A 14,658-nucleotide genomic window follows, 5' to 3' on the forward strand; every position below is an offset into this window, starting at 1 on the left:
AGTTCCACACAACAGTCAGCAAATAGATGGAAGCAGAGAGAGCAACTTGAGGGTACAGAAGCAGCCCAGTGCAAAAGGAAAGGCAGGGAGAGGACTCTCGGATCTTGATAAGGACTCCTCGTAAGATAGACACCCACGGCGAGAGTGAATTCATCATTGTCTGGGGAAATGGGAGACATTGTCCAATTCACAGGAGATTTATAGGTGAATCAAATGCCACAGCATACCAATTAGCCAAGGTTACACCTCCGCAATTCAATGTGCAGGGACAATGAGGTAATGTAAGGGGTGGAGAAGTCTGAAACAATTTATTGTAATATGTGACGGTATTATTCTGTTAGTTATGAATCATTTGAGCTCTTATTTGATTCCTTATGATTGATATTGAACGTTTAATTGATCAATGGTTACAGGAGAATGGAGAAATTTACAGAGAGCACATCTTTATTCAAGACCAAGCAGCCATCATCTTCCAACAGCTTGTAGACGTCATGAGCCTCAGCTCTCCATGGTAAAATATAAGAGTGCCTATTCCTCCTGCAAAACTCTATCATCTGGCAGGGAAAGCCTGTAAATCTTGTTATAAGCTCAGAGAGGATAGAGTGGCACACCATTTATGAACGCTGCATTGAAGCCCGGGGGATGTTATATGAATTATTCCTGCTTTTTTATTTTTTTTTTGTCGATGCCAGAAAAACAATCACAACAACCAAACTGGTTTTAATTGTCACAGGCTTGAAAGTTGTGTTGTCGGAAACGAGGCAGCAGATTCAGAGGTGACTCAGACAGCATTGTTTGACCTTCGCCTCAAACAATGCCAATAACCTCCTCCTTCACACAAAACAACGACAAATTATTTCAAATTTGATAGAGTAAATAGCCTCGAGCCCCTATATATATATATATATACAAACCTAAAAACATTTTCCAAAAATGGCTTTTTGAAATCATTGGCGATGCATGTGCCTAACTATTCCAGTCCTGAATTATCTGCTTCTCAAAGTCATTGTGCCTGCTGCTTGGAAGAAAAGCGTGGCAAACGTGCTTAGGCTGAGCCCTCAGTCACAGGCCCTATGAGGGTTACTTTGAATGTCTTTCTCTCTCTACGATTTCACTATCGTATACTCTAACAATGGAGAAATGACTTACAGAGAGAGAGAGAAAGCATGCTTAATATTGATCAACACTCCACAGAGAAGTTATGTAAAGATACATGCAGAATATGAAAATAAGATGTTCTTTAAATGTCATTATTCACCCGATATGAAGCTTTTTAAGTTGGAGATCATCAGGACACTGGCACGCCGTGTTATTGATTTATGGCTTGGCGATGCTGCCCTTCAGTGGCAGCTGACTAGAATAACTTTTTTTCTGTAGATGAGTTGGAGGAATGAAACATATTGCGCGGAGGAGAAATAGGCTGTGATGCAGTGGTAGCATGAGCAGAATCAATCCCAAGAAATATAGCAATACATTCTCACCTCCTTATAGCAATCAACTTTCATGCTGACAACATTTCACGGTGATGAAATACCCATATTCTGATCCCCATTTTTCTCCCTTATTTCCTTTCACAATGTCAAGTGAGAACCAGCGATTAGTCAGTGTGACAGGGTGAGCTCATATCATGAAAGAGTGTACCTCCCTGTAGGTCAAGTGCACTCAGATGTCAGGTTTTGTCCCAACGAAATAAAGACAGATGTTTTGTGGCACTTGCCTGAAAACAAATCTAAGCTGGTGATCCATCAAGCCCCCAAGTTTCAGCCCCGCTATGTGCACCTGTTTCATCATCACAAGACTCAAGGACGGACTTTATCCACAGGCTACCTCTGGTTCCTTGCCTCAGAGATCAAAGTGTCTCCATTTCAAAAGAACTAAATGAATTTTGGCTTGGCATGCTGAAAACGTAGAAACCAAAGTGCCACAGTCAATCTTCTTAAAGCGTTGTCCTCAGCCGGCCTTTTGGTAAATGTCAAACTATTCCCCCAAGTCCAGCTGAGTGACAGGTGTTTAGAGTATTTGATGGTGTTGTACACAGAGTGATGCTGAGCTCATTGGGACGTTGACTCTCTTCCAGGCCCGCTATCATGCTGCTCAGCCTGCCCCGGGCCCAAATGCAGATAAATGTAATAAAACATGTGTAGTTTGACTATGATTTGCAATACTTTTCCACTCTTTGATGAAATGATGAAATCATCAACCGCTTCAGTAACATTGCTGGACAATATTTACCGGGGTTCTGAATGAATTCTTCGCACAGGACCACCTCTCCGTGTGCCACCCACATAACAAAACAAAGGGCCAAACAAACTACACATGGAAAATAGCATGCCCAAAGCCTAAAACATGCATAACCAACGTACATTACATAAGTGACCCTTCCCATTGAGACCCACATCAAAATAAGACGCAGGAGAGGGTCACCCACGAAATGTGTTTTCCTGCCTCAAAGTGCTGAGTAATAATGACACAACCCAAGCAGATGTAAAGAGGGGAAGATTCTCACACACAGGTGTTGCAGCTGCCCATTTTGTCCATTAGGTGTCACTCAACTACTGCACCTGACGCATCAGGCTCCTCACCCTCTGGCCCGGATTGTCTGGGTTCGTAATTGCCACCGACCAATCACACGAGAGGTGGGCGGGTCTCTATTGTTACTACAGATACTCGAAGAAGTTTGCGCCGACCTGACGCTGCTGCACCTATGAGTCTTCACGTTAATGAATAGCCGCGGCCCGCGCGAGACAAAACGAGCCGATTATGCCGAGATAAAGAGCATCTTCACTCGCGCTCGGTCCGATATAATGGCACGCGATGGTTCACCCGCGGAGGATTTCCCGGACAAAGTGATGCCCAGGGCAGCTCCATGCACGTGCAGCAAGAAGTGCAGGAGCCGGAGCGGCAGCGTTGTCTTCCTGGGATTCTTCCTGCTGTCGCTGTCTCTGCACGCTGTCACCCTCGTCTGCTATTTGGACCTGCGGTCCGAGGTCAAAAGGGAAATTATCCACCAGAAGCGGGATTCAATATTGACACTTGCGGGGAGTGACCTGGCTGACCCGGCGGCGGTGGTCTCACTCGGACACCCGCGACTGGACTCCCGCATCAGCCGCGGCGCAGAGGGTCATGAGGTAAAACATTTATTTTTTTATTTTTGTAAGTTTACAAAAAAAAAACTAAATAAAAAGCCACAGCAGCTCATTTGCAGGCGACATTGTTTTCATTCCTCACACGGAGGCTGTTCGTGTTCACTCACCTCCGTGCAGTCCTCCTGTTCCCGGATCACGGTGTCGGGTTCTGTGTCTGTGCTCTGTTATGGCTTGTTTCTGGGCAACTTATTTTACAGTAGCCTGTCACGACGTTTTGCCAGCTCGGTTTCCAGACAAATATGTTTGAATCAGCGCTCCCGTTGCGTGATTCAGCCTTCTTGGACGAAGATGCACAGGAGGTATAAGCTTTAAAGTCTGTCACCTGGCCAAAGTCTCCTGTTCAGGTAAACACACCCAGGGAGGAAGTTGGAGATGTATGGTGCCAATTGTGCCTTTTTATAAAACAAGGGGGAAAAAAATCCCACAGTGATCTAATTTACAGACATGGCTTTATCTTTCCCTAATCAAACCACATTTAACCCAATTCATCTTGTTTCCAGAGATCCCCAAACACACAGAGGTTGATGCTCAATACTTAGCCTGCCCAGTTGGATTCCCGGAGACTGGTCAGTCAATGTGCTGGAGCAGGTGGACGGAAAAATGAACTGGATCACCAGCAGGTGCAAAGCCCAAGGGCTGATGTAAATTCATCAGGACTTAGATGGAGCAGTTGGTACTCGGAGCTGAGCCAGCCTCGCCTCACATGTGTTTTCCTTTCTGGCAGCGGGCTGATTGAATGTTCGTTGTGTTGTCTGTGGCTTTGGCAACAGCTGCCGCCCTCTCCATCCCCGCCACCACCACACAATCCCCTAATTTCATCAGTACAAAGGGCCCACCCGTAGGTCTGAACTTTGCAGTGCTTGCTCAATTAGCTCACATGTCACCCGGTTGTGTAACCTTTTTTTTTTTTGTTGTTGCAGAGAATATGATCCTCTGTGCGGGGGCAATGGGCTGGACATTTAGCATTCATTTCTCTGTAGGAAAGATTATAGAGATCACTTGCTGGTATTGGTGTCTGCTCTGCAACATTTTCCTCTCAGTGGGAAGCTCAGCCCATTCATTTAGTCGTCAATGTGTCCGTTGCTCAGCTTATTTTAGTTTGGTTTCCCCAGTTAAAGCCGAGCCAAATGGGCCCGGTATTCAACCCAGATGGTGACGCTTCATGAGGTGAAAGACTGTGGCCCAGCTGTAAATATTTAACAGCGCTGTGATGCTGTCCTTGCCAGATGTCTGCATTAAACAACTCTGATTACACATCCCACAGTTTACATAGTTGGGGAAACGGGAGCATGTGGCATTTGGACGCAGCGGCCGCACTTGTTAGTTTTTCGGGCATTTGCTTTGAAGAATGTCTTTTGGAGGGATCGAAACTGTTTGTTGGATTTCATCAAAGCAACTTCAGCAGCATCCGTGCGATTTGATGCGATGTGCAGGTATACAGACAAGTGTAAAAGACATGGAAGGTCTTCAGAGAAGACCGAACAACCAGGAACAAACATACACACCGCATAGACATGCGATACAGCAGACGTGGGGAGCATTATGCGCTTAGTCGTGGTAAACATGTAGTACCAATGGGGAACCTCAGGTCGGATGGACTTACTCGGCTTTGTGGTTGAGTTTTATTTTGACAAAGACAAGTGTTCTTTGTGTAATAACAGCTTTGCACACCAAATTAAGTGTGTGTTTTTCAGTCTTCAACTGGTTCTGGTCAGTGTCGAACGTCAAACATTTATTTTTGTTTCGTGGCTTCTTGAGTCAAACCGAATGGAAAGAACTTTTGATCAGTTTGATCAGACTGTAGCATTGAGGGAAAACTGGGTTTGTTTTATCTGGAAAAAAAAGAGTTTGAAGATGTTGATATCTTCTCTTAAGTGCTCATGGAAACAAGCAATGTTGTTTTTCTTTGTTTTAATGCTTAAATTTCATTATGAAAAGAAAACACCGCCCTGTGTTTATTCTGGCACCACGTTTATTTTGAATCTAGTAATATTGTAGTTTATTTTTTCATCCAGGTTTAAGTTTGGTCACATTTTGGATGCGTTTCTATCCCATCGACGTCATCTTGTACTTGTATTACATCATTTTGTACTGAAATGATATAGATCCGCCACTGATATGAAGACGGTGATCACGGCTATAACTCCCAGCGAGTGATCGAGGCGACACAAGTGTCTGATCGGTGTTCAGAATCTGTCTGTGAACAGAGAGGGGTCACTGCGGTGTGATCCGAGGCACAGAAAGAAAGTAAGGCAGTAAAAATGCTGTCATACCATATTTGTAACAATATAACACAATTTGAGCCCATAAATCTGTCAGCGTGTCTATAAATTTAAGTAAATAGACGGAAACAATATTGTTGAAAGGTTTATATATCTCAAGAGATTTTCCCAGCAACAATATGCAATAAAAGGAGGAAAGGTTTGGTGAGAACTTTGATGGAGAAATGCACTCATTCCTGACCTGCACTTCAAAGTAGCGTAACATTTCACACTCTTTCCAACCCGAGTGGTAGCGTCTAAATGAGAGCAGATAATCTTGCCGAGTATCATCTGGGACAAGACAAACAGTCCTCCCCTCAACAGTCACAGTTGGTATGCCCTTGAGCAAGGCAGTAAACCCCAGCTGTGCTGCAGATCTGTGAAGTTCCCAACAGTATAAAAAAAAAAAAAGCCCCTCCCAGGTGTGTGTAGCTCTTAGGTCTGAAGGGTGTGATGCGGGGCATTACTGACTTACAGAGCAAGTGTTGCTCACAGCCAGCCTGACCCTCATTCACCTGCCCTAAGTGAGTGACGCGTCGTAAAAGTCAACCCGTGGAATACTTAATTGTGTTATAGCTCTGATAGCGTTTTATTCTTCAGCCCAACATTTTTCTTATAACCATTATATGAAATAATTTTCTCCTCTGATGTATGCCTTCAAAGTCTCCCAGAGAACAGATGCTGAAACATCTGGAGCCTAGTTAACGGCTATTAAAAAAAGTCAGTTTGATGGGACACAAAGTCCTCGGCGGCATACAAGCTGTGGGGCGCCGCGGTGGGCTGTCACCCGCATCTACTTTAAATTGTGACCAGTGCAGGATTAGTTAAAACAAGCAGTATCATAGGTACAGATGGGAGCGAGCCTCCGTGGCATGAAAAAGCACAAGGCAAGAGGAGGTTGAAACATCAGAGGTACGAGGCCTCAAACGTTTCCATATAAGACTGAATTGTGTTGACAGACGGACGGCGTAGACGCCCAGTAAAGATCGAGTCCACAGTCACAAACATCCACCGAAATAATGAATGCTCAAAGCATTCAGCGAGGACTCGCTTTGCCAGCGGTGTTGCAACAATCCGAGATGTGATTGGCTGCTGACAGGCGACATTTCCCTTAGGTTGTGTGCTCCACAGCTTTCAGATCGCAAGTTATGGTTTGAAACACATGGCCTTCCAGAGAGCAGTGTCTGATATTGGCTGAGGAAAGAACACTCCTTTTTTTTTTTTGTTTGGTAAATTGAAGAAGAAAACACGCCGTCTCATTTCTCAGCGGTCCGCATGCCGCTACAGTTAGTAATGCTTGTACAGCCGTGATGGGCACCCGAGTCCGCAGCATCTGGCACCCACAGCCACCAGCCCCGAGTTTCACCTCCTCAACTTCGTGACTCCACGATCTCCACCGCAGTTCAGTCATTTAGACGCTGCTAGTCTGAGCTGTAGAGGCGTTGCTGCAGCCAGCATGCTTTGGAAACGGTATTGGTCAAAAAATACACTTGAGCTGGAGCCTTTTTTATTTTCATAAACGAGCTTTGAAAATGTCTGAATGTCTGTGGTATGAGTGCAGAGATGGGAAGAGATACAAGCTGTTGTAATAGTAAGTACTAATGGGGCAAAAGACAAGAAGTCTTGTGATCGCTAAATTACACATCCCTGGGGTGACTGAATTTTAGTCATATCCTCACGGAGCAACGGGGAATCGCGTCGTTTGCGCGCAACAGCACACCCCGCGCTTTGAAGATTTGAAAGCCCTCTAATTAATAGCATTTTCCCCTTGTGCTGAAAAAGAATGGTTTACTCAATAGTTGGCACTTGGCATACATACCAACACGTTGTCATCCTGATTTACTGTAACCCTGCGTGCCTTTGAAGGCAGTAAATGGTGTAATGAAGTGAAATGAAGCGAACAAGGGCGCAGAACCATTTCTCATAGTCGTATAATTGAATAATGTATAATTATTATTTTTTTTTATTAAAGATCACTTTGTTGCCTTCACGTGTGACAACAGACACACCAGTTGTGGTAGTAGCCTAGCAGATTGCTTGTTTGTTTTTTGTCATTCTGCTTGAGCTTAATCCCGGGCCAGAAATTGGCTGTTGAATCGTGTTTGGCTGACGAAAGTGCAATGCCATATGCCTGAACATACACCCAGAATCCTTTGAGAGGTAAAAGCCCCTTATATGCCAACAGCTGGAGAGGAGATGTGGAAGACACCTGTGCACCAAATGAATGGCAAACGTCGCTGCTCGCGGGAAACATCTGGCCGTCTGTGTGTCGATGAACCGCTCCAACACGTACTCCTCCATCGGGATGGAATTCCCGTGCTTATACGGTCAGACACGGCTGGCAGCTGGTCGGCGATGTAGACTTTAGCTACTTTGAGCTTGTCCAACACAGCCAGCGGGGGGGGGGTGTTTGACATGATACTGCTCATCCCTCACCACAGGGGGGAGGGATCCCACATCTGAGACGAGGTATAGAAGAAACTCGAAACATAACTTTCCCTGTCTGTCTTCTTATGGTCTTTCAGTGGCTCTGCTTGAAAACCACACAAAGAGGCACTCGGAGTTCACGCCGCTTTGCCGGAGAAGGAGATTTCTCGCCGTCGGGGGGGGTTTGGGGTAAACATAACAACTATGTTTATTTGAGCGTCACAGCTGGAAACATGGAGTATGTCGTCTTGTACCCAACTGGGATTTGGCCCCCATGAACAATAAGAGAGGTCAAAGTGTCTGTCAGTAAGCTTGTCTGATTCGTTCCCAGCAGTGAGAATGAATGATCCATCATTATTTATTATCTCGTGATCCATGCTAAGGGCCTGCACGTGTCGGTGCTTTGGAGATGTCAGTTATCCGAACTCCGAGCAGTCCGGCACAATTATTGGTCGTCTGGTCGTCTGTCCTCAGCCGTCGAGAGCCCGCGAGCCTCACACTCTGCCCATTATTCACGCTGACACTCCAAAGTGTGACCGAAAGCGATCTCATGTATCGCGGGGCTCGACGAAAGGAAGGCTTTGGGTGGTCTCGGTTGTGTTTCCAATGTCGAGTTTCTTTGTCTATCGGATTTTGGGAATCCTCCAACGATGTGCTCACAAACTGCCTGTTCAAACAGAAAGCCACTTTGAAACAAAACTGCGTTTTTAAAACTCCTCAGCACGAAACATTTTTGTTGTCGGGGGACCGGGCCCCGTCTCCAGCGTACTACAGTCAGGTCAGCGCGTCCTACAGAGTTCATGTGAATGTAGGTCGACCAGAACCAGTCACATGAGAACACAGGCATGCAGTTTGTCCCGCCACTCACTCGCCCATGGGAACACCCCACCACTGTAGCATAGCTTTTCCTGTTTTTAGGGATGAGCTCAGACCAGCCTCATCAGATCGTTTTCTTTGACTTTTTTGTTGCTTATTCATCTTACCTCTGAATAGGGCTGGGGACCAGGTGCCACATGAATGGGTACTGCTCTCAGATTAACCACAATCCCCCTCCTTTTGTATAAAAAGGTGAATTTCAGAGCAGTCGTGTCGAGGTGACCGTCTCAAACGTCAGAAACGCAGACAAAAGTGACTTGGGTTACAGGATGTGTTACATCCCCCAATGGGACAGACAATGACTAGGCCACAAATGAATGTGCTTGCTGATGGTGTCTCGCATCTTTTCAAATGCCCCAAGTTGTGTCTGTGCAAACATTATAGCCCAAGAATAGAAAAGGCCACTTGTAACTTGGGTTTCCCTCTCAAATACTTGTATCGCTCATTCCTTTTGTTTGCATCACGGGATTAATATAAGGTGGCATTCATGTACTGGGGAGCGTCTCGGTGTATGAAGCAAGTGGCCCTCTTGAATTTCCTGCCATATGAATTTTCCATACTCAATATTTTCTTTTGTTTCTTCGCCAGGACAAGTTACTACCGGTACACAGAAATAGTGAATTCCATGCCACAGAGGATAACAGGGGCATAACTCAGCGGGCGAAAAGAAGTCCCGGCAGGCAGTCAGAAACAGGTATGTTTATTTATCATAATTTACTAATGCTTGTCTTGTCCTTCCACCTTGATACAGAAGACGTGTACTGGCCCTTTCATTGTCTCCCCGCTCACCCCTCTGTATTCGTCAGGCTCAAACTCCAAACTCAGTTCCCTTAATGACAAAAAACACAATTGCTTCGCCATTGCTTTCGGGTGCACCTGCATCAGTCTATTTATTGGATATGTAATTGGCGAAGGCCTCGTCGTCTGTTGAGCAATAGTTTCTGTAAGTCTTGTTTGTTTGGAGGAGATCAGGTACAGTGTAAATAACCTTCGGTGGTCTTAAAGTTAATACATTTTCAAAACAGTTTGTTAATGTTTTCTCACTTTTTGTGGAATTGATTTTATTTTTTCTTTACCGCTTTGTGCTTACTTAACAAAGCAGCTCCACCACATAATGTTGCAGAGTTTATAGAGCAAAGGATTAAATGGCATTGGATTGATTATTACTTGGAAAGCAAACAAGGACAACATGGAGTTTGGGAGGGTTTCACCAATTTGAAACAGACAGCGGAAACCCGCGTTGATTTTCCCCGTCTCGAAATATTATCAGGTCCCCCGAAATATCCTTTATGTCTGTCAAATAAGCAGAACTAGATCTTCAGCATCCAGCTGTGCTCTCAGTCAAGTCTGAACCTCTAGAAAATAAGACAGAACAAAATCACTTCATAGTACATGCATTCATTTTAAGGAACCAGGTGACCATTTCTCAAAGAGGTTATCATCCGCGTCTTTGATGGCTTACATTAATTCCACCGAATTGATTTATCGTAATCAATGGCTCCGCAGAAAACCATATGTCCAATATGTCTGAATTAGCTTTTGTAGTTTTTGTTTAGAATGTGAGCTATGCAAATAAAAAAAGCCAAGCCTTTGAAGTTTCATGTCTGAGTGGAACAAGTGCAGCATGATCACAAGGCATTCCAACGTCTGTGGCGTGACACTGAATACTTGGGGGGGAGTTTAGTGATTGTGTTTGAATTAGAAGAAAAAACTCACCTTTGAGACTTTCTACATAAATCAGTAAAGTCCCGAGCCTCTAAACACTAATCATTCCCAGGTCTCTCCTCTGCGCTCAGCGCACAGACAAAAGCTTTTGTAATCTCAGCCTTAGATGTGTGTGTGTGTGTGTGTGTGTGTGTGTGTGTGTGTGTGTGTGTGTCCGTGTGTGTCCGTGTGTGTCCGTGTGTGTGTGTGTGTGTGTGTGTGTGTATATGTGTGTGCGTTCTGGGCACTCCTAACGGGCACCAGATCCCAGATAGGGCTGCTCGTTAAGAGAAATCTATGCGGATGCATCCAGTCATTTAGCCAGAGGAGAAACACTGGCCATATGTTTGAGGGGGACTCAAACTGTGAGGTTTTAAGGTTAAATGGCCTTTGTAGTTGTAATGACATGGTAAACACAAGAGCAGCGAGACGGCTTTTTGAAAAGGATTCTTCAGCTGCACACGGAGCATAAACACGGACACACGCACACCAAGTGCATTTTGTCTTTCAAACACTGACATGGATGCCCCACCAAAATCCATCCATCCATGCATGCATGCACACACACACACACACACATGGTTGTAAAGCATGCACACACACACACACACACATGTAAGCACACTTTCATCTGCATTCGCCATCTGGGCTTAATTCAAAGAAAAGGATTTTGGCAGGATAAAGTATCTCTCTAATGATCTTCTCCAGTTCCACTGCCTGTGAATGCTTAAGGCACTTGTTCATACAGAGGAGGTGAAACCACACTTACAAATTACTACACTAGAAGATACCACAGACTGACATACCTCCACTCCAGTGTTCAGTGCCGAAACCCTCTGAATCTGTTATTTTAGCCCGTTTAGGATACCTACATGGAATGAGCTGGATAGTCCAGACGTTATCGGAGATGATAATTGTTCAGGAGACCATTTCAAGCTTAATCACACTGTTTGTGTTTCTCACAGAATCGACTGGAAGGGAAAGAAGGAAAGAAAAGAGAAAAGGTAATGAATAATTCCGACTAAGTTTCAGTGATCTTGGTCATAGATTCGACTGCTACCTGCTGCCTACTTTCTGGAAGTATCTTTGAGATGTCGTCCAAAATACAACAACCAGGTTGAATTAAAGCGATTCTATATTTGATTCTGTATGTCGGCACATTATTCCTGCCTCTATCCTTTTAATAAAATAATTTACATTCTGATTATAGATTTGTGATGTCGAGCTATATAAATAAAATTGACCCGACAGTCAAAAGATGTGTTTAAGTTTGCCAGTTTTTTAGTTTGCCAACCATTTTGCTTTCTCTCCTTACAGGGAAAAAACGGTCTGTGCCGGGGCCCCCTGGTCCCCCTGGTCCCCCCGGCCCACAGGGGCCGCCAGGCATCCCCGGAATCCCCGGTATTCCAGGAAGCAACGCTGTGGGGCCCGCAGGACCTCCTGGACCCCCCGGGCCACAGGGACCTTCGGGCACTCAAGGTCCAGCAGGTATTAAAACCGAAAATAGAAATGACGCGATAACGCGCTGAGATAGCCAATAGTCAAGCCAGAGGACTGGAGAACACCCACGAGTTGAGAGATCTGTTCTTAGATTTCAGTTATTTTCCCACTTGTAGACACGTTCCCACACTAGAAGGGGGCTCAAGTTGTCAAAATCAATGAACTCACTGTGAGAGTTTCTGATGCAGGATGTCAAACACGGTGTGGGAGATCAGTGATCGTTCTTTAAACTATGTCAGTGTTTGTTTTTGTTTTAATCATCATCATCTCCTTTGTTTCCCAGCAGTGTTGAAGGCCAGAAATTGATCATGTCTCTCTCCCTTATTGTTGCAGGGGTTCCCGATAAGACCAAAACAAAAGAATTCCAGGTAGAGCATGTCGGCTATTGAAATTCAATTTTACCCCACACACAATCCCTGATGAAACAGCTGTTCTCTTGTTTTAATGTGTGTCATGTATTACTCACAGACATCTTTTTGTCTCTTTTGCATTTCAGCCTGCAGTGGTTCATTTGCAAGGACAGGAGACAACCATCCAAGTGAGAGAAGGTGGGCCTTCTGTCTATTCTCTGTCTCTTGTAGTTGCACCGCTTGTCTTTGACACAAAATGATTGACATGTCAACACCCTTAAGACAAAGAACTGGGTCTGCAACTGTTCTACTATACACAGACTTCCACCAGAATAAATATCTAACATTTGATGGTTTAGAATGTTGCTACCAATATTTACTTTAAGATTATGTACGATTTTTAGTTACCCTAAAGTCATCTTATAGCTATTACACGATTAGTTTAGCAGGCTTGTATTATAAATTAGACACGCGTTAACTCGGGTCAAGAGCTGAACCCTCGCATGCTAGCAGATTTAAGTCATCCTGCATCACTTTGTGAGTCTAAAAGGAGTGTAAGCATCATTAGAGGGTTTATATAGTCTGCCAGCACTGAGCTCTGGTTGTAGTTAAACACTGCTGAAAGCTGTTTATGTTGACTGTTTGCCTCTTGTTTGTTTGCTGTGACATGTTTAGATCTTTCTGAAGGCATCCTTCGGAACTGGAAGATGGTGTCCATCCATCACCGCGTGTTTAAAATGCACTCTCGCTCTGGAGAGCTGGAGGTGCTGCTGGACGGTGTCTACTTCATCTATAGTCAGGTAGAAGTGAGTACGGTCCTTGACGTAACTCTTATAATTTACAGTTCAGAGTCAAAAGAACTGGCCGTTTCGCTGTAGCCAAGCGTAAAAGCCGGTTCGCTTTGCTTATGTTTGAGTTATAGTATGAGAAATATTTCTTTTCACTCTCCCTAAGTGAACGTCTATAACTCAAAGCCTTGTTTGCTACTCTGATATTCCAGCTGTTCGAGCTTTAAATAAGCTCTTAAATCTCGTGTTGGATTTGTTTTGACTACCCCTCTCAGTCTTCTGTGAATTTTATGTCTCCACCAGGTGTACTACCTCAACTTCACCGACATTGCCAGCTATGAGGTGATGGTGGACTCCACCCCGTTCCTCCGCTGCACCTGCAGCATCGAGACGGGCCAGCGCAAGTTCAACACCTGCTACACGGCTGGGGTTAGCCTGCTCCGCGCCGGCCAGAGGATCTCCATACGCATAGTGTACGAGGACACACTCATCAGCATGACCAACCACACCACCTTCCTGGGAAGTGTCAGACTTGGAGAGGCTCCATCTGCTGGACAGAACTGATAACTACACAACCACCTGGCCTCTACATGAAATGCCCCTGTCTTGCCCCCTGTTCAGAGGAAACTTAAATCCTCCCGAGTTGTTAACATTGAGGAGGCCCCTGGGTGACTTTTTAGCTCACTTTCACAGTTCTGTATTAAAAAGGACAATATAGACTGTTACACTTACCCCTCACATTGGTTCTGTGCAACGAGATCAGCCTTGATGAGCTTCACCAAACAAAAGTTTCTATTTATAGTCAACACAGACGGCATCTCTCTTTATAACCAGGAAGGACAATGCGCTGACATGTACTTAATATTTACATGTTGTCAAGTGCTGTTGAATGATAATATTGTATCTCCAAAAACACCAGCTATTCAGAATGTTGTAGTTGCAGTTTGTATACTTGGCCATTTTAATTAATTTAATTATATTAACAGTTATAAGTAAGTGGTTCAACATGCGCTTAAAGCACCATATGCCCCGAGGTTTTTAGAAAAAAACAAGTTCAAAGCAAGTATAAAGGTATCTATGCAAAGCTGAGAAAAACCCATTTAAACTGGAGTTATAAGGTATTCACAGAGCAACGGCACTATATATTTTGCACACATTTGCACTACAGCATCCCCGCAGAATATCAGTGATATGTTTTGTTACAGTGCTATTGTTTAGGTACCGTATGAATGAATCCATGTGGAAAAATGATAGTTGTTTATACGTCTCTGTACATATTGTATATAAAAAGGGATATACTTTTGTAAATGGAGTTGATTGATGGATTAAAATGTTTCATTTTCTGTCTAAATACATGTGTCTGTCTCGTGTTTGTGTAGCGGGTGGTATTGATTTAAAAGGCTAAAACTTCTCTCCCATATTGGACTCTGCTGGCACGGGATTTGACAAGAACGAATGATGCTCTTTGAGGCCTTTGGCTTTATTGAAATGTCGCTTTTACTTTGTAAGTTTCACAATACACTTCAACTTTGGCTGTAATCTTCATACTATCTAAATGAGTTCCATCTTGAGAGGCAGAGAGAGAGATAGTTCCTCATTTGGAAAC

General features: G+C 44.3%; 1 protein-coding gene across 2 annotated transcripts; it reads left to right on the plus strand.

Moving 5' to 3' along the window:
- Positions 1 to 2,681: 2,681 nt before the first annotated feature.
- On the plus strand, positions 2,682 to 14,478 carry eda (ectodysplasin A). Of its 2 annotated transcripts, none has more exons than XM_031858147.1 (8): positions 2,682 to 3,128; positions 9,299 to 9,404; positions 11,380 to 11,418; positions 11,732 to 11,902; positions 12,248 to 12,282; positions 12,411 to 12,462; positions 12,940 to 13,070; positions 13,356 to 14,478. In XM_031858147.1, the coding sequence occupies exons 1-8, from the start codon at positions 2,721 to 2,723 to the stop codon at positions 13,614 to 13,616; spliced, it is 1,203 nt and encodes a 400-aa protein (XP_031714007.1). In that variant the 5' UTR covers positions 2,682 to 2,720; the 3' UTR covers positions 13,617 to 14,478. The 2 variants fall into 2 exon arrangements, with proteins under 2 accessions (XP_031714007.1, XP_031714008.1); XM_031858148.1 differs by having other exon boundaries at positions 12,940 to 13,064.
- Positions 14,479 to 14,658: the final 180 nt, after the last annotated feature.

The sequence above is a fragment of the Anarrhichthys ocellatus genome, unplaced genomic scaffold, assembly GCF_004355925.1.
Source record: "Anarrhichthys ocellatus isolate YVR2014 unplaced genomic scaffold, GSC_Weel_1.0 scaffold19, whole genome shotgun sequence".
NCBI lineage: Eukaryota > Metazoa > Chordata > Actinopteri > Perciformes > Anarhichadidae > Anarrhichthys > Anarrhichthys ocellatus.